Raw genomic sequence first — 20,217 nt, 5'->3', positions numbered from 1 at the left:
TTTTTGGGGGACGCAGTTCAATCCATGACAGAAAGAGAGTGGCAGACAAACCAAACCTTGTCATAAGTGGGGGGAGAAAGGCTAACAAATAAAACAATTGCAGCATGTAGTAAGAGCTGTGAAAGAAATGAACTGTGGGTGTACTATGCAGGTTAAAGTACAGGCAGTCCTCACTTTGTATTATAGTGTGGGACTGTAAAAATCATTGTGTACACTGAAACCTTGCAGAGTGATCTTAATAATTGATAGGAGAAAGTACAGTTATTCCATGACCTTTAAAAATATTTGTCAAAACATTAAAAACTCACTGGGTTCTATAAATGTACAGGGAAATGAAAAAAATAGTAAAACATATTTAATAACACTCTAATTTAAATATTAGAAATATTAACAACTTATTGCTTTGTAAAAATTTCACCAAAAGTGATTTGAACAGTACTTGCTGCCTTCTTGTCGTAGAACTGACAATACAGAGCAAGCGTTTTTATGTGTCTTGGTGAATTGTCATACTGCTTTCTAAGTTTGGATTGGCTTAATACATTATCGTTTGCGTTTTCATGGTTGTGAAATACCTCTGAGAGTTCTTTAATATGTAGCTTTTTGCTGGCGGCACTTTCTCTGAGACCTTCATCCTTTTCATCATATCCACTGTCATGGATTGAACTGCGTCCCCCCAAAATATCTGTCCACTTGGCTGGGTCATGATCCCCAGTATTGTATGACTGTGTACCATTTTGTAATCTGATTTGATTTCCTTATGTGTTGTAAACTCTTATCACTATGATGGAATAAGATAGATTAGTGGCAGTTATACACTATCTACAAGATTAGTGTCTTAAGCTAATCTCTTTTGAGATATAAAAGACGGAAGCGAGCAGAGACACACAGGAACCTCATACCACCAAGCAAGCAGTGCCGGGAGCAGAGCGTGTTCTTTGGACCTGAGGTTCCTGCGCTAAGATGCTCCCAGACCAAGGGAAGACTGATGAGTCACAAGGACCTTTCTCCAGAGCCAACAGAGAGAGAAAGCCTTCTCCTGGAGCTGACGCCCTGAATTTGGACTTGTAACCTACTAGACTGTGAGATAAATAAGTTTCTGTTTGTTGAAGCCATCCACTTGTGGTATTTCTGTTACAGCAGCACTAGATGACTAAGACATCCGCTTTGCTCATTTACGTTTGCCTTCACTAATTTCCTCGGGCTGCTTATGTAGAGTGTTTAACAGCAGCGGTGTCAACATTCCCATGGTCAGCTATTTTTTATGCTTGATTTGAATTTCACTTTCAGTGTTAACCGCTTTTCATTTCTTTGCTGCACTTTCATCTTTGTTGGCCAGTTTTCTCTTTCAGTTATCCATTTTTGTAAAATGTCACATGGGTTTATCACTAGAAGGTAACAGAACTATGCTTTGCTGTTTGTGCATGAAATGAATAACAGATGAGCAGTGTCCAGTCACAGAGAGACTCTGAAGTGGTGTAACTGGCAACTGGTCGTGATGAGCATCTTTTACACAGTAATTGGTGGGCTGAAGAGCTAGTTTGTATTTTATGCAGTTACTCACAGTTCCTGTGCTAACAGTAATTTGAACCATGTTGTTGGGGGACTCTGTTATTTAACCAGCCCTTCATAACTGAAATTCATGCACGTTGCAAAACGAAGACTGCTTGTAGTTTTTTTGTTTTTGTTTTTTTCTTTTCCTTAGTTAGGTGGTTCTGAAAAGTCTGAGTCTTGATGTTACCCAGGGAACTTTTTCATAATACTCATGTGGTGTCTTTTCATTGGACTTACCCTTCTGCTGAGAACCACGCAGAAGGGGACTTACGGGATGGTATGGTTATCCTGCTGGGAGCTCTTAGGTGGGGTGAAGAAATAGAAAAGATAAGAATGAAATATTGGATATTTTTAAGGGAGGTTTTCTGTGTTTTTTGCCCCAAATCATTCTTTTCCAGAGGGTAGCCTCCTAGTTTTCAGAATAAAGGGAAGTTATTATCTGATGATGAAGCTTTATGTCATATCTTTAAGGTCTTGGGAATTACGCTTCACATTTTCAGGGTTGCTTTGTGGGACTTGTTTCTTTTTGGCATGTAATCTAAGAGTGGTTAAACAGTTTTCCTAAGGAGATCCAGTTGAGAGTAAGTCCGGGTCTGTCTGTCTAATACCAAAGCTGTGATCTTAGGCAATGTTTAAGCTGAAAGAATTTCTGGAGAAATGTAAGAGCAGTCAAGTCACATTCTAGAGCCATTATAGTATTTTTGAAAATGGTCTGTGCTGATTACCAGAGGTTATCTGGGGAAGGTACCTTGAATACTGAAGAAACTGTCAATGTAGCTGTGGAATGCAGCAGACAGGTAACCCTGGCTTTCTGGTGTCAGAAGTGCTGTGGCAAACCACAACAGGGACAACCAGACAGCAATGTACTGCAATTTTTTCCTGACCATTTAATCTTTTTAGAAAGTCTTTTCTTGTGATCTCACATTTCCGTTTGATTCAAACCAACAAACAAGTTCAGAAACTGTGTATGTAAGAGGTGCTGTGTTAGGTATTTAGGAAGACAAATGTGCTTGATATGGCTGAAAGTGACTGATAAATCTGAAGGATCTTAATGTCAGATATGATTAGTATGCAAAGTGAAATATAAACAAAATTGTATGGAGGAGTCAAGAAAGTATTTAATTCTGACTAGGATGGTTGGGAAAGGCTTTTTGAGGGATGTGGCATTTGGTCATAGCCCTAACAGCAGACAGGATTTTGGCAGCTGTGTGTGTATTTGTGTGTGTGTGTGTGTATGTGTGTGTATATATGGTGGCGAGGGACAGGTGGCCTCCTGGCTGCAGTAGGCAGGAGACAAGCCGGGATAGGAAGGGCATTCCAGGCTGAAGGAAAAACCTAAGCAGAAGCACAGAAGTGAGGAGTATCTAGACACATTTGGGAAACACAGAGCTGTCAGACTGGATAAAGCTCAAGGTCCATAGGAGTATGCGGAAAGAAAACCGGAGAGACAGACTTTGGGTTGAAGTTCTTAGCAACTTTACTGAGTGCCTGCTATATACCAAATGCCGCCAGTGAATTAGGTTTTTTTGGGGGGAGAGTATTTTTAATAGCTTTACCTTTGTATCTTTGTAATATTATTGTAAAACTTAAGCAATACAAAAATTAGCAAGGCAGTTAAAATATTCCTCATCCCTGAATCCATTTCCACAGAGGTAATAACTTACAACAATTGAGTGTATATGCTTTTAGATGTCTGATCATGCATATACAAACACATACATATTTTTGAAAAAGTAGGATTATGTAACATATATGCTATAGCTTACTTAAGAATAGAATGTATATGTTTCTGTGCCATGAATGTAGGCTGACCTAATTCTTTTAAAGGCTGTGTAACAATCCATTACATATAAAGATATAATTTATTTAACGAAACCCTGATGGATGGACCTTTAGGTTGTTTCCAGTTTTCTGCTATTACAAACAATGCTGTAGTAAACATTCCTATGTATTTTTGCACGTATTTCTGTGGAAGAAATATGAGAAATAAAATAGCTGATCAAAGAGTTTGGTAATTTAAAATTTTGATATTACCACGTTGTCCTCCAAATAGATTATAATTTGTTTACCAATAGTGCCCATAACTATTCTTCATAGTTTTAATCTTTTCTAATTTAACAGGGAAAATGTTTTAATTTGATCATTAATGATGAGGAAGCATATTTGCATATTTTTGTTGGCCATTTATATTTTTCTTTAGGGAATTGCTTGGTCTTGTCTTTTACTATTTTCTTTTTCCTATTCATTGTAGCTTTTAGGTTCATTTTTAGTGCTTTCTAAAATATGGATAAAGACCAGCTGCTGTTGAGTCAGTTTCAAGTCATGGCGAGCCCAGTGTGTCAGAGTAGAACTGTGCTCCATAAGGTTTTCTGTGGCTGACTTTTCGAAGTAGATTGCCAGGCCTTTCTTCTGAGGTGACTCTGGGTGGACTCGAACCTCCAGCCTTTCAGTAAGGAGCTGAGTGCATTAACTCCTTGTACCACCCAGTGACTCCAAAATATGGCTAGTAACCCTTTATTATAGTTATTAATTCATTTATTATTTAAATAAATAATTGAGTGCCTCCTAAGTGCTGCTGCTGGGAACATATTGGTGAACAAAACAGATATGGATCTAGTGGGACAGACAGACGTTGAACTAATGGTCAGATGCTCAGCTATATAATTAAAATTGTGATCAGTGCTATGGAAACAACAGAAAGATCTGAACCTAGGCTGGGGGATTAGGGAACATTTGTACGAAGTCCTTGAAGTGAGGAAGATTATACAACTTGGAGGAAAAGAGAGATCAAGGTGGTAGGAAGGTGCTGAGCAGAGGGCCAATAGTGGGAGGTGAGGGTAGAGAGGCTGGGGTCCAGAACTTCCAGAGCCTTCTAGGCTGTGCTAGGATTTTGTTCTTCATCCTAAGGGCGATTGGAAGCTATGAAAGGTGGATAACTGGAGAGTGGTAAGGTGAAATTTGCATTGTAGAAAGATGACTGCCATCTTTGTACAGTGTAGAGGGGGCAAGAAGTGCTGCAGGAAGAGTGAATGAGGGATGGGGGAGAAGACCGGTATCACAGGGAGCAGAGGCAGCCGTCTGCAATGAGGAGGATGGTGGTTAAAGTCACTGGTGGCCACTTGGTTGTGGCGGAAACTGCGAATGTCAGGCTTTGATGGGAGGGGCGTTTTCCCTGAGAAGCCAGGTTAATGTTCTGGCTGGTTCTTCTTAAGGTGTCTTTTAGGCCAATGGCCTTCGATGATTATACTTAAATTATTCAGATGGTTTGGTTTTGTCCTGTAGCTGGGCAGCAGTGGGAAACCGTGGTGGCATAGTGGTTAAGAGTTCAACTGCTAACCAAAAGGTAGGCAGTTTGAATTCACCAAGCGCTCCTTGGAAACCCTATGGGGCAGTTCTACCTTGTCCTATAAGGTCACTATGAGTTGTAATTGACTGGATGGCAAAGGGTTTTTGGTTTTGGTGCAGCAGTGATTTTTTTTCTCTGTTATTATTATTGTGCTAGCATCCTTTTGAGAAAAAATGTTTTGTAACATGTAAGCCTGACCTTTTTCAACTCTCAGAGTGATTTGAAAGCACTCATCAGACACTCCTCTCAACAGCCTGGCAGCACTTTTTAGCTTTGTTAACTTAAGGTAGAGATGTGTATTTTATCTATATATCCTCGAGGTCTCAATAAATTGTCATGCTGTAGTGAGGCTTGCTGGTTATCTGGGTAATGTTCTATTTCTTCAGACAAAAAATGTTCTTTTGTATAATTCATAACTTAAGATTTTTCAGTGTAAGCTACCATAAATCTTGAAACTCGTCATTTACTAATCAAAACTAACCTTTTTAATAAATGATCTTAAACAAAACAAACTTTTCAGGCTAAAGAATAAAAGAATTTAGTAGAAAACCCTAGAGTTCCTTAGAATTCAGTCGATGCTGGCTTGTATATTTTATATATAACTGTATACAAAATAATATTTCATGTAAAGTTATAAGCATCGCTTAAAGTTTTTGTTTAAATCTTAAATATGTTGCTTTGTGGCTATCTTAGCTATCTAGTGCTGCTGTAACAGAAATACCACAGTGGGTGGCTGTAACAAACAGAAATTAATTTTCACACAGTTTAGGAGGCTAAAAGTCCAAATTTAGGGTGCCCGCTCTAGGGGAAGGCTTTCTCTTTCTGTTGGCTCTGGGGGAAGGTCGTTGTTCCTTGGATATCTTCATGTCGTGTGGCATCTAACTTCCCCTCGTCTCTACTAGGTTGTCTTTGCCTAATCTGCTCTTTTTATATCTCAAAGGTGATTGGCTTAAAACACACCCTAGACTGATATGGCCTCTTAACAAAGAAAACCCATTCCCAAATGGGATTATAACCACAGGTGTAGGGGTTAGGATTTACAACACGTATTTTTTTTGGACAACAATCCATAACCAAAAACCAAACCGAACCTACTGCTGTCGAGTTGATTCCAATTTACAGCAACTCTATAGAGTTTCCAAGGCTGTAAATCTTTATGGAAGCAGACTGCCACATCTTTCTTTTGTGGAGTGGCTGGTGGGTTTGAACCACCAACTTTTCAATTAGCAGCCGACTGCTTTAACCACTGTACCACCAGGGTTCCTTGTCAATCCGTAACAGTGGCTAAATATATAGGTATTCTTATTCCTCAGGTTTTCTGTTAGCTGATTTTTGTTTGGTCTCATGAATTTAAATGACATTTAGGTTATAGAAGTTTGAAATCCACACAGGCAATTAATCACTGTTGATTCATGTTTTCCTAGATAAGTAGATTGAATCTGGTCATTTTATTCTCAGAAGGTAAGAATTCCGATGAAAGAAGAGTTAGAGAATCAATGCATGCAAAGTAGCCAAATAGATTAAAAGAGTAATTAACTTATTCATTAAAATTTAGCAGTAGATAGCAAGCACCTCTCTGAACCCTCTCCTAAGATTAAAGAGAAAATTAGAATGAAGAACAGCATATTTTTAAAGAATCCACTTTTATCAGACATGCTCACCAGGATTTTATTCTTTCCATTCTTTGAGAAAATGAAGAAGACAGGCAAAATATTTACATACTGAATTTTATAAAATCCTTAAAAAAGTAAGAAAAATTCTGGAAAAGATTGGCTTTTTTACTTTTCTTTGTTACCTGTAGGAAACCCTGGTGGCATAGTGGTTAAGAGCTACGGCTGCTAACCAAACGGTTGGTGGTTCGAGACCACCAGGCACTCTTGGAAATTTTATGGGGCAGTGTTACCCTGTCCTGTAGGTTGCAATGAGTTGAAATTGACTTGACGGCATCAGGTTTGGTTTTTGGTTTATGTTACCTGTAAATCTTTTCCCATGACTTAGAAAGGCCACCTTGACATCCAGAAAGAAATCCCACCTTTTTTTTTTTTTTTTAAATTGTTCTTCTACTGCCACTTGGTGGTTCTCTACTGCCATATTACTGAACTTTTTGGTGACATCTTCTTAGTTCGTTCTTGGAGTAGATCATCATGATCTTTGAGGTTCTTTCATGTCTTCCAGGCTGATCATATCATACATAGAGTATTAACATTTAAGGTAATGTAAACTAATATTTAATAATTTGCCTGTATTTGTTAGGTGCTGTCGAGTTGTTTCTGGCTCATAGCAACCCCACATACAGCAGAATGAAGCACTGCCTGGTCCTGTGCCATCCTCACAATCGTTGCTCTGTTTGAGCCCATCATTGCAGCTACTTTGTCAAACCATCTCATTAAGTATCTTCCTCTTTTTCACTGACCCTCTACTTTACCAAGCATGATGTCCTTCTCCAGGGACTGGTCCCTCCTGATAACATGTCCAAAGTATGTGAAACGACGTCTTGCCATCCTTGCTTCTAAGGAGCATTCTCACTGTACTTCTTCCAAGACAGATTTGTTCATTCTTCTGGCAGTCCATGGTATATTCAATATTCTTTACCAACACCCTAATTCAAAGGCATCAATTCTTTTTCCATCTTCCTTATTCATTGTCCAGCTTTTGCATGCATATGAAGTGATTGAAAATACTATGGCTTGGGTCAGGTGCACCTTCATCCTCAAAGTGACATCTTTGCTTTTTAAAGATGTAAGATTTCACTGGCCAGTTTTTTAAGAAGTAGATCACCAGGTTCTTCTTCCTAGTCTGTCTTAGTCTAGAAGCTCTGCTGAAGCCTGTCTACCATGGGTTATTGTGCTAGTATTTGAAATACTGGTGGCATAGCTTCCAACATCACAGCAACATGCAAGCCACCACAGTATGACAAACAGAGTGGCTAGTTTACCTAGGCTAGGTAATTTAAAAGTAGATGATATTGGATTTCTCATCAAAGTAGTTTCATTTCTTCAGTTTACTCTTGGCAGTGGTTTTATGGTGAATGGCAAGTAGAGCAGAGAGTGTTTGCTAGGTACTTTGTGTATTTTGTAAACTCAAATGATGGTAAAGTTGATCAGTTTGAATTTTGCCTGTCTGTTTGAATAGTAGTATATTCATATGGTTCAAAACTCAAAAGATAGGAAAAGTCAGCAATTTAATTTAAAATTTACTATGTGGTGACTACAGGTAGCCTTCGACTTACCACATATTCGAGTTACGAAGAACCACACTTACGACCCTTCGTTTGTTTTTTTTTTTGGTACGTCTTATTGTTAGTAATATGTACTACAGTATTGCAGTGTGTGATTTGCTGATGTTATCATTCTCATGCCAGCCCCCAAAGACAAATAGAGTGGATTTCTAAAGATATTGATGGTAAAAGGTAATAATAATGAAAACTAAAAAAAAAAAAGAGGTATTATGTCAGAACTGACTTACTACAGAGTCTTCAGAACAGAACCCCGTTGTAAGTTGAGAACTACCTGTACATCTCTTTGTTGAGAGTTTTCCTCTTTGTAGTTCTTCCGTCTTTGCTTATCGTAAACTGATTTTGATTCACAACTTTAAATGTTGCCTCTTTACCTTGTGTATTGACCTTTCTTTGACACTGCCTTTGTGTTTATATTCTTCTGAATTTCTTTCTGCTTTGACTAAGGTGTAACTGGTTTTAAAATATTTTACATCTGCTTCACCATAATCGTGATATGCACATTTAGTTTTTAAAGTGCAGCTTCTCCAAAGCAACATGGTGTCTCTTGGGAGATGGCTAGTTTGGGTCAGGTTTTAATGTCTGACTCCTTTTGTAAAAACTAAATTTAAAAATTATCAAGAAATTTCAGATATGCACAAAGTAGAGAAAATATTATGTGACTCCTTAGCTGTGTGATTTTTAAAATATGGTTCTGGACGCACAAGGATAATTAGCTGTTTCAAAATGCAAGTCTCAAAAAAAGTCTTAATGCAGATTTGCTACTCATTAGTTATAAAAAGACAAAAATATAACACTTGGGCTGATATGGAAAGATAGTCAAGATAAACTGTTACATGAAATTTTATACTCATATTTGCTTGTATATGGTTAAAGAAACTCTGGGAGAGTACAACAAGAAGCCAATAAAAGTGATTATGTGAGTTTTTGGGAATTAGGCAAATGGAGAACAGGGGTGGGGAGGAGACTTTGAACGCTTTACTTTTCTGAAATTTTCTTTTTAACTTTTTTGAACATTGTGAATACTATATAAAAAAAGAATTCAAAAATAAAGTTTAATATAAAATTTAGTATTTGAAAATATAGCATGGTAATGGTTATTTTCCCAAGAAAATCACCAGATTTTCGTGGAGGTCCTTTGACTATGCCAAAGTAGTTCATGCACTGAGAAGTACAAGCAATATCCTTTAATGATTACCTTCTTCCTATCCCTGTTCCTAAATTGCAGAGAGTTTATTTTATTGTAACCTTGTTTTTCTTTTTCTCTCCCTCTTCTGTTTTTTTTTTTTTTTTTAAAGGCTGGTGGGGTAGCAGGTGTTTCTGTTGACTTGATATTATTTCCTCTGGATACCATTAAAACAAGGCTACAGAGTCCCCAAGGATTTAATAAGGCTGGTGGTTTTCGTGGAATATATGCTGGTGTTCCTTCTGCTGCTATTGGATCCTTTCCTAATGGTAAAAATTATATTGATATTTTCACTGCTATAAACCCAAGGTAATGGGGATTTGTTTTCAGAAGGATGTGTGATACTACCCCCCACAACCCCCGGAATCCCTCATGTGTTGTAGTTTAAATTTGTTTTGTATTCATCACCCCATTACTTTTGAATCAGCCAGTATTGTAGATTCTATTTCAGTATATTTGTAATAGAAAACATATGCGCAGTCTTTTTAGAATGGTTTTTGTCATTATAATTCCTAGTTAGAACCCTTAAAGTGGTATCCTAACATTGATTGCGATCCCTTAGAGCAGTGGTTCTCAGCTTTGCCCACACAGTTAGAATCTCTTGGGAAGCTTTAAAGAATACTGATGTCTGTGTCTCACCACCAGAGTTTTAATTGGTCTAGGCTTTGCCTGGGTATCAGGGTTTTTAAATAGCTCCCCAGGTGATGCCAGTTTGAAGCTGAGTTTGATAACCATTGCCTTGGAGAGTCTTGTGGAGCAGGTGAACCTAGGAGGCATTAAATCTTTCTGTCTGAAGTAAATTGCTTTTAGATAATGCAGTCATCTAACCTCCTCCTGGGCAATTTCCTTCCAGTGTCGTGTTTTGGTTCTGAAGTCTCATTATTTGACTTATGGTCCTTTTATTCTATAATCAGTGTCATCTGTTTCATTTAATCCACTGGTTGATACACTTTTTCCTGATACTTCCTGTGGCACTCAAAATTAAACTAAGCAAACAAAGAAAAAACCCTTCTCCGTGAAAACCACTGCTCTATAGAAAATTCTAAAATCCTTGAGTTTGCTTTCTTTTTTCCTCAAGATAATTCATGAGAAATTCTTTCATGTTAACTTGACATTTAAATGTCCATCTGTAAGCATAGCATTCACTTAAAGATTTGTAGTGCAAAGAGAAAAAGAGTGTTTCCGTTCTTTCGTTTCTCTCTCCCTCTACTCCCTAGCGGTCCTTAGAATAGCAAACTGTTTTGAGGTTATCCTGGAACTTCTGTATTTTTTAATACTTAAAGTAATAGATTATAACAATTATTATAAGTTACTGTTGAGCACCCACTCCATGCCACGCAGAGCTCTAAGTGTGGGATGGAGCAGTGGTTCCCAAATTTGTCCACGTTGGAATGACCTGATCACCTGAAGAACTTAAAAAAAGTACTGATGCCTGTGTCCCACCCCTAAAGATTCAATTTAATTGGTCGGAGGTGTGGCTTGGGCTTTGGAATTTTAAAAAAGAGAATCCTCAGGCGGTTCCAGTATGCAGGCAAGTTTGAGAACCATTGAACTAGGGAATGGAAAGGATTATGCCACCAGGTCTCTATCTTTGGGTCACCAGTTTTAATGTTGTCTCCCTCATTTGCACTCATTGTTCTAAAGATCTTCTTCTTTTACGTATTGCATATAAAAATTCTTGTTGGTATAATATTTATATATATCATTACCATTGCTGTTGAGTCCATTCTGACTCATAGCGACCCTGTAGGACAGAGTAGAACTGCTCCATAGGGTTTCCTAGGCTGTAATCTTTAGAATAGCAGATTGCCAGGTCTTTTCTCCCACAGAGCCAATGGGTGGGTTTAAACTGCTGACTTTTTGGTTAGCAGCCAAGTGCTTAACCACTGTGCCACAAGGGCTCCATATAGATCATTAATATTATTATATTCATATTATATATAATCATATTTATTATGTTACATATTCTATTATATATATTATTATGTATTAATATACGTTTGTGTTTGTGTCTATATATATTTTTTACACAGATAACACTCACGTTCTGTGTTTGTCAACTGCTTTCTCCCCCTGTGAGGTATTTTTGTAAGTGTGCTGAGCTAATTTGTTTACAGCGTCATGTAAAAAATTGGCATAGCAGCGCTTACAAAAGTACCTCATGGGGGGAGGGAGCCATTGACAGACACAGACCTAAACCCTGTTGCTGTCGAGTCGATTCTGACTCATAGTGACCCTATAGGACAGAGTAGAACTGCTCCATAGGGTTTCTAAGGACTGGCTGGTGGATTCAAACTGCTGACCTTTTGGTTAGCAGTTGAACGCTTAACACTGCACCACCAGGGCTCCACAAGCATAGAAGGTGCATGTTATTTGTGTAAAAATAAAGTCTATAATAGATAAGTAGATAGATATCTCAGTCATTAAGCTCATAGGACTATTTTAGATGGTTGTCAGCAGGAGTTTAGATACAGAACGTGGTTTTGAATTTTTGTGGAGTGAGACAGCAGTATTCTAGCTTTGTTTTTCTTTTTTTGCCATCCACAAAATTTCAGTGAATTGGAGATGCTGGAGAAGTAGCCACAATGGCAGGATTTCAGAAATGGCTTTATTGTTTCTTGGCAAAATTTTGATAACTGGAACTTTTCTATGTGGTGCCTTGTTTTTCCTTTGCTATTGGTTAAGGTTCTGGTCTGAGTACAGTGCACTAGTATAATCATCAGTGTCTGGAGACTTTTTGAGAATGTATTGTGCAGGGGCACGGGTTAGGGATGGAGGACCTGAAGGTTGAACCAAGGAGAAGACCAAAACCAAACCCATTGCCACTGAGTCAGTTCTGACTCATAGTGACCCTGTAAGGACAGGGCAGAACTGCCCTATAGGGTTTCCAAGGCTGTAAATCCTTACCGACGCAGCCTGCCACATCTTTATCCCACAGTGGGGCTGGTGGGTTTGAACCACTGACCTCTCAGTTAGCACCCAAACACTTTAACCACTGTGCTACCAGGGCTTCTTTGAACAAGGAGAAAGAAAAGACCCTTATTTAGGAGCCTTGCTCCCTGTTTAGAAGGGAACGTAGAAAACTATAGCTTTTTTTTTTTTTTAGAATTAGAAGGAATCTTTAGGTATCCCATAGACCATTACCACCCTCCCAACACACACTTTCCCTGTTGTAACTTGCTCAGAACCTTATTGTGCCATCATTTCCAATTAGCATCTACTTCTTGGATGTGACGCAGCAGGATCTGGGGACTGTCTTAGTCATCTAGTGCTGCTATAACGGAAATACTATAAGTGAATGGCTTCAACAAACAGAAGTTTATTCTCTCACAGTCTGGTAAGCTAGAAGTCTAAATTCAGGGCATCAGCTCCAGGGGAAGGCTTTCTCTCTGTCAGCTCTGGAGGAAGGTCCTTCTCAGCAGTCTTCCCCTGGTCTAGGAGCTTCTCAGGTGCAGGGACCCTGGGTCCAAAGTACACGTTATGCTCCTGGTGCTACTTTCTTGGTGGTATAAGGTCCCCCTGTCTCTCTGCTTGCTTCTCTCTTTTATATCTCAAAAGAGATTGGCTCAAGACACAATCTAATCTTGTAGATTGGGTCCTGCGTCATTAACATAACTGCCACTAATCCCAGCTCATCAACATCATAGAGAGAAAATTTACAACACCTAGGAAAATTGCATCAGATGACAAAATGGTAGACAATCACACAATACTGGGAATCATGGCCTAGCCAAACTGATACACATATTTTTGGGGGACACAACTCAATCTATGACACGGACTTACATTTCTAAAGGACCTTGTATATCACAAAAGTTGCAGTAAAGTCAGGCAAGATTCTGGTGGTTGACCCTGAGAACCTAGAAACTTTGAGTGCTGTCTTTCTTCCTTGTCCCATGGAGGGTGGGGGGTGTAGCAGTCAGAACTTAAGGATGAATGCAATTAGAAATATAGCTGTACATTCAGTGAATGGGCCAAAGTAGGAAAAGCTACAAATGGGAATAAGGACCTGTTAGTATAAAACTGCTTGAATTGGCAGTTATCGTATTTTTGTGCAAATAATGTGTTCCTTCTAAGTTTGCCAGCTGTGCTCTCCTGTGAGATATTTTCATAAGTGCTGCTATGCCAATTTTTTTTACATGTTGCTGTAAAAAAATAAGCATAACACACTTATGAAAATACTTCAGGGGTGGCGTAGTTGGCAAACAAACGTAGAAGGTGCGTGTTATTTGTGTAAAAACACGGTACTCGTCTGTGGACAGCATGCCTCCTCATTTGGCATGGTGTGTGTTTTTTAGCAGCTTAAGGATGTTTACAAGCTTATTAGCTTTAACTTTGGAGGACTGATTGTTACTGTCAAGCTGTTTCCAGGAATGTTTCAGACTTTACTGTGACATGTTCAGATGTCCTTCAAAAGATGAATTTGTCATTCATTTATCTTTCATGCCTTATCTTTTTTGGAAGTGATAAACATCTTTTGATTAACACTACATGGAAGGTCTTAAAGCCCTCACATCCAGCTAAGATTAGTTCATGATGATAGGGGCAGCTTTTTGAGATTTCTATTTTCAGTTTTAATTAAATAGTTGATTGTTTCTTTGATGTAAAGATGAGTTGGTGTAGTAAAAAACAGCCATAGTTTTGAGTAACCAGCAATAAAACATTATGGAATGATGTTTTATTGAAGTTAAGGTGTGTGTTTGCCATTTTAACCTGTCTGTAAATCAATATGGAGTCCTTGGGTAGTGCAAATGGTTAAGTGCTCAGCTACTAATTGAAGGTTGGCAGTTTGAACCCACCCAGAGGCGCCTTGGAAGAAAGCCTGGAGATCTGCTTCCAAATCATCATAGCCATTGAAACTCTATGGAGCACAGTTCTACCCTGAAACAAATGGGGTTGCCATGAGTTACAATCGACTTGACAACAACTCGATAAATCAGTGTATCTAATTCTTTTATGACCACCATGTAATGATATTATCCCAAATTATCCAGAATATCATTACATCGTGGTCATAAAACAAAGAATCAGATACAGTGATCCAAAATAAGATCTAAAATCAGATGCACTGATCCAGAATCCCCTGATCATGGATCCAAAATAGGATATGGATCATTGAACCCTATACCCTTTTCTAGAAAGCTTACCAGAATGATAAGTGACTTGTCTTTGTTGCTGTTGTGTGCCCTCTAGTTGGTTCCGACTCATAGTGACCTATATGACAGAGTAGAACTGCCCCATAGGGTTTCCTAGGCTGTAATCTTTATGGGAGCAGGTCACCAGGTGTTTTCTCCAGCGGAGCAGCTGGTGGATTCAAACTGCCGACTTTGGTTAGCAGCCGAGAGCTTAACCATCGTGCCACCAGGGCTCCTGACTTGTCAGTACAAGGTGGTAAATACTAGGTTAGCTGTTAGGTTCCCTCAGGGCAGGGATCATGTCTTCATCTTCGTAAGTCCAGGGTCAAGCACATAATGTGGGCTCAGTAAATTCTGAAAGAGTGAAGGGGTAAAGGGACATGTTTAATATTTATGTCTTATCTCACAATTTAATAATTTGAGTTGTACTTCTTTGAGAAACATGTCGTATTTCTTAATAGTTTAAATATATGTTTAGACTTTGTGTGAAAGACTGGCTTGTTTTAAATTTCAGCTGCTGCCTTTTTTATCACCTATGAATATGTGAAATGGTTTCTGAACACTGATTCATCCTCGTATTTGATGCCTGTGAAGCATATGTTGGCTGCCTCTGCTGGAGAAGTGGTAAGTAACAAGTTATGTGTATAAAATACTTCAGAAATGCAAAGCACGCATATGTCTTTGGTACAAATATTACTTTATTTTGTTTAAAAAAACAATTCCTTTTTTCAGTTATGGAAGTCCTAAATCCCAATGAATGTAAATGGGTTAAACATGACAGTTAAAATGATAGAGTCTCAGATACGATGAAAGAAAAATCCAGCTATGTGCTGTTTATAAAAGATAGTCCTAAAACATAATTATACAGAAAGAATAGAAGAGATAGAAGAAGAAAATATCCATGTAACTTGTGGTGGCTTTGTATTGTGTCAACATAATTGAGCTGGAACAATTTTCCTGAGATTTCCTTTTCCAGTATGGTTCTAGGTCAGGTTGGCCAGAAGAGAAATTTGCACAAGATTTGTAAGGTGGAAGTGAAGCAGCAGCTGTGTTTATGTTCAGAAGGTTGGTGTAAGGCCAGGCACTGCTGAGCTCGTATTCCTTATCGCTGATCTGTGCTGGCCTCAAGTAGCAGCCTACAGCTCCTCCAATTCCCACTGACCTTCTCCCTTAGGATTTTCCATATCCTGGATAAGGTGTGTGGGCTTCTCTTACCGTTCCCCCATATCATCAAGGTTGGTGAGAGAGAGATGCGAGTTCCGGTTTGTCCTTGCCCTTCTCCACTTCACATCATCTTTCCTCCCGATTGCCAACCCTGCCGACTTCTGTCCCAGCACTAAATGAGAGGCAGCAACTCTACATGAACTGCTTAATCATTTCCCACAATTGCTGGTCAAGTCCTTATAATACATTCCTATTCTTATCACTCATAGTTGCTCTGCTTCTCTGATAAAACTTTTTACTTTAAAAATTTGGTTTTTTGTTGTACTTTAGATGAAGGTTTATAGAACAAATAGTTTAAACAGTTAGTACACATATTGTTTTATGACATTGGTTAACAACCCCATGACATGTCAGCACTGTCCCTTCTCAACCTTGGGTTCCCTATTACCAGCTTTCCTGTCCCCTCTGGCCTTCTAGTCCTTGTCCCTGGACTATTGTGCCCCATTACCCTCGTTTTGTTTTATGGGGCTGTCCAATCTTTGGCTGAAGGGTGAACCTCTAGAGTGACTTTGTTACTGAGCTAAAAGGGTATCTGGGGGCCATACTCTGGGGGTTTCTCTGGTCTCTGTCAGACCAGTAAGTCTGGTCTTTTTTTGTGAGTTGGAATTTTGTTCTACATTCTTCTCCAGCTCTGTCCAGGACCCTCTGTTGTGATCCCTGTTAGAGCAGTCAGTGGTGGTAGCTGGGCACCATCTAGTTATACTGGACTCAGTCTGGTGGAGGCCGTGGTAGTTGTGGTCCGTTACTCCTTTGGACTAATCTTTCCTTTGTATCTTGTTTTCCTCATTCTCCCTTGCTCGTGAAGGAGTGAGACCAGTGGAGTATCTTAGGTGGCTGCTCGCAGGCTTTTAAGACCCGAGACACTACTCACCAAGGTAGAATGTAGAACATTTTCCTTGTAAACTGTTATGCCAGTTGAGCTAGATGTTCCCCGAGACCATGATCCCCACAGCCCTCAGCCCAGCAATTTGGTCCCTCAGGGAGTTTGGATGTGTCTATGGAGCGTCCATGAACTTTCCTTGTACAAAAGACTTTTTACTTTCTTGATGGTGTACTTTGAAGCACAAAAGTTTTAAATTTTGATAATGCGCAGTTTTATCTTTTGCTTTTTGGTGTCGTATTTAAGAATCCTTTGCCAAATCCAAGATTATGAAGATTTACCTCTGTGTTTTCTTCTGAGAGTTTTATAGTTTTAATTCTTATATTTAGCTCTTTGATCCACTTTGAATTAATATTTGTATACGAGGTGAGGTAAAGGTCCAATTTTGTTCTTTTGCATGTAGCTGTTTTATTTCCCAGCACTACTTGTTGAAGAGACTATTCTTTTCCTATTGAATGGTCTTGGTATCCTTATCAAAACGCAACTGACCATAAATGTGAGGGTTTGTATATGGACTTTCAATTTTATTTCATTGGTCTATATGTCTATCCTTATACAGTACCTCATGGTTTGATTACTGTAACTTTGTAGTAAGCTTTGAAATCGGGGAGTGTGAGTCCTCCAACTTGTCAGATGTCCTTTTGTGGTCTCTGATGCCTGTTGTTGTTGTTAGGTGCCGTAGAGTTGGTTCTGACTCGTAGCAACCCCGTGTATGACGGAACAAAACACTGCCGGGTCCTGTGCCATCCTCACAATCGCTGCTGTGTTTGAGTCCAGTGTTGCAGCCACTGTGTCAGTAAATCTGGTTGAGAGCCTTCCTCTTTTTCGCTGACCCTCTACGTTATTAAGCATGGTGTCCTTCTCTAGGGACTGGTCCCTCCTGATAACATGTTAAAAGTACATGAGACAAAGTCTCACCATCCTTGCTTCCAAGGAGCATTCTGGCTGTACTTCTTCCAAAACAGATTTGTTTATTCTTCTGGCAGTCCATGGTATATTCAGTATTCTTCATCAGCACCATAATTCAAGGGCATCAATTCTTCTTTGGTCTTTCTTATTCATTGTCCAGCTTTCACATTTATATGAGGCGATTTAAAATACAGTGGATTGGGTCAGATGCACCTTAGTCATCAAAGCAACATCTTTTCTTTTTAACACTTTAAAGAGGTCTTTTGCAGCAGATTTGCCCAGCGCAATCTGTCGTTTGATTTCTTGACTGCTGCTTCTATGGGTGTTAATTGTGGAGCAAAGTAAAATGAAATCCTTGACAACTTCAATCTTTTCCTGTTTATCATGATGTTGCTTATTGGTCTAGTTGTGAGCGTTTTTGTTTTCTTTATGTTGAGGTATAATCCATACTGAAGGCTGTGGTCTTTTATCTTCATCAGTAAGTGCTTCAATTCCTCTTCGCTTTCAGCGAGCAAGGTTGTGTCATCTGCATATCGCAGGTTGTTAATGAGTCTTCCTCCAATCCTGATGCTGCATTCTTCTTCATATATTCCATCTTCTCGGATTATTTGCTCAGCATACATATTGAGTAAGTATGGTGAAAGGATACAATCCTGATACACACCATTCCTGATTTTAAACCACGCAGTATCCACTCATTCTTTTCAAACAACTGCCTGTTGATCTGTGTACAGTTTCCTCATGAGCACAACGAAGTGTTCTGGAATTCCCATACTTTGCAGTGTTATCCATAATTTGTTGTGATCCACAGAGTTGAATGCCTTTCTGTAGTCAGTGAAACACAGGTAAACATCTTTCTCCTATTCTCTGCTTTCAGACAAGATCCATCTGACATCAGCAGTGATATCCCTCATTCCAGATCCTCTTCTGAATCTGGCTTGAATTTCTGGAAGTTCCCTGTCTATGTACTGCTGCAAGTGCTTTTGAATTATCTTCAGCAGCATTTTACTTGTGTGTGATATTAATGATACTTTTGCTAATTTCCACACTCTGATGGATCACCTTTCTTTGGAATGGGCACAGATATGGACCTCCTCCAGTCAGTAGGCCAGGTAAGCTGTCTTCCAAATTTCTTAGCATACACAAGTGAGCATCTTCAGTGCTACGTCTGTTTGTTGAAACATCTCAATTGGTATTCCGTCAATTCCTGGAGCCTTGTTTTTGGTCAGTGCCTTCATTGCAGCTTGGACTTCTTCTTTCCATACCATTGGTTTTTGATGATATGCTACCTTCTGAAATGGTAGAATGTCGACCAATTCTTTTTGGTACAATGACTCTGTGTATTCATTCTGACTTATTTTGATGCTTCCTGTGTTGTTCAATATTTTGCCCGTAGAATCCTTCAGTATTGCACCTTGAGACTTGAATTTTTTCTTCAGTTCTTTTATCTTGAGAAACACCGAGTGTTTTTCCCTTTGGATTTCTAATTCCAGGTGTTTGCACATTCCATCATAATACTTTATCTTCTTGAGCTGCCCTTTGAAATCTTCTGTTGAGCTCTTTTACATGATAATTTCTTCCCTTTGCTTTAGCTAATCTATATTCAAGAGCAAGTTTCAGAGTCTCTTGTGAAATCCATTTTGAACTTTTCTTTCTTGCCTGTCTTTTTAATGACCTTTTGCTTTCTTTAGGTATGATGTCCTTGATGTCATTGCACAACTTGTCTGGTTTATGGTCATTACTGTTCAATGCATCAAATCTGTTCTTGAAATGGTCTCTAAATTCAGGTGGAATATATTCAAGGTCGTATTTTGGCTCTCGTGGACTTTGTTTTAATTTTCTTCAGCTTCAGCTTGAACTTGCATATCAGCAGTTGATGGTCTGTTGTGCAGTTGGCCCCTGGCCTTGTTCTGACTGATGATACTGAGCTTCTCCGTTGTCTCTTTCCACAGATGTAGTCTGTTTGATTCCTCTGTATTCCGTAGGTGAAGTCCACATGTATAGTCACTGTTAACGTTGTTGAAAAAAGGTATTTGCAATGAAGATTGTTGGTCTTGCAAAATTCTATCATGCAATCTCTGGTATGATTGTCTGATTCAAAACAGCCAGTTCCAGTCCATTTCAGCTCACTAATGCCTAGGATATTGATCTTTGTGCATTCCATTTCATATTTGATGGCTTCCAGTTTTCCTAGATTCATACTCCGTACATTCCACATTCTGATTATTAATGGATGTTTGCAGCTGTTTCTTCTCATTTTTAGTCGTGCCACATCAGCAAATGAAGGTCCCGAAAGCTTTCCTCCATCCACATCATTAAGGTCGACTCTACTTTGGGGAGGCAGCTCTTCCCCAGTCATATTTTGAGTGTCTTCCAACCTTAGACGCTATTCTTCTGGCAGTATATCAGATAATGTCCCACTGCTATTCATAAGGTTTTCACTGCCAATTTTTTTAGAAGCAGCTTGCCATGTTCTTTTTCCTAGTCTTAGTCTGGAAGCTCTGCTAAAACCTGTCCACCAAGGTGACCCTGCTGGTATTTGAAATACTGGTGACATAGCTTCCAGCATCACAGCAACATGCAAGACACCACAGTTTGACAAACTGGTAACCTTAAAAGGAGAATTGATCAGCAGTGGTGGTACATAGATTGAGGGCTTTACACATTATTTCTTTTTTTTTATATTTTATTGTACTTCAGGTGAAGGCTTACAGAACAAATAGTTTCTCATGAAACAGTAGTACACATGTT

The 20,217-nt window shown here is 39.0% G+C and overlaps 1 protein-coding gene across 3 annotated transcripts in view; it reads left to right on the top strand.

Moving 5' to 3' along the window:
* The window catches only part of SLC25A26 (solute carrier family 25 member 26), a 160,031-nt gene that overhangs the window by 3,779 nt on the left and 136,035 nt on the right, over window positions 1-20,217 (top strand). For 2 of the 3 annotated variants that reach the window (XM_023727939.1, XM_023727940.1), the window contains exons 2-3: window positions 9,431-9,587; window positions 14,968-15,077. In XM_023727939.1, coding sequence (XP_023583707.1) covers window positions 9,431-9,587; window positions 14,968-15,077 — 267 coding nt within the window. Of the gene's footprint in view, window positions 1-9,430; window positions 9,588-14,967; window positions 15,078-18,451; window positions 18,579-20,217 lie in introns of those variants that run through there. The other variant, XM_023727941.1, reaches the window with a different exon arrangement.

This window comes from Trichechus manatus, unplaced genomic scaffold (assembly GCF_000243295.1).
Source record: "Trichechus manatus latirostris isolate Lorelei unplaced genomic scaffold, TriManLat1.0 scaffold00020, whole genome shotgun sequence".
NCBI classification, from domain to species: Eukaryota; Metazoa; Chordata; class Mammalia; order Sirenia; family Trichechidae; genus Trichechus; species Trichechus manatus.
Note: the sequence above shows the minus strand (reverse complement) of the source record. Positions and strands in the feature narration are given on the sequence as shown.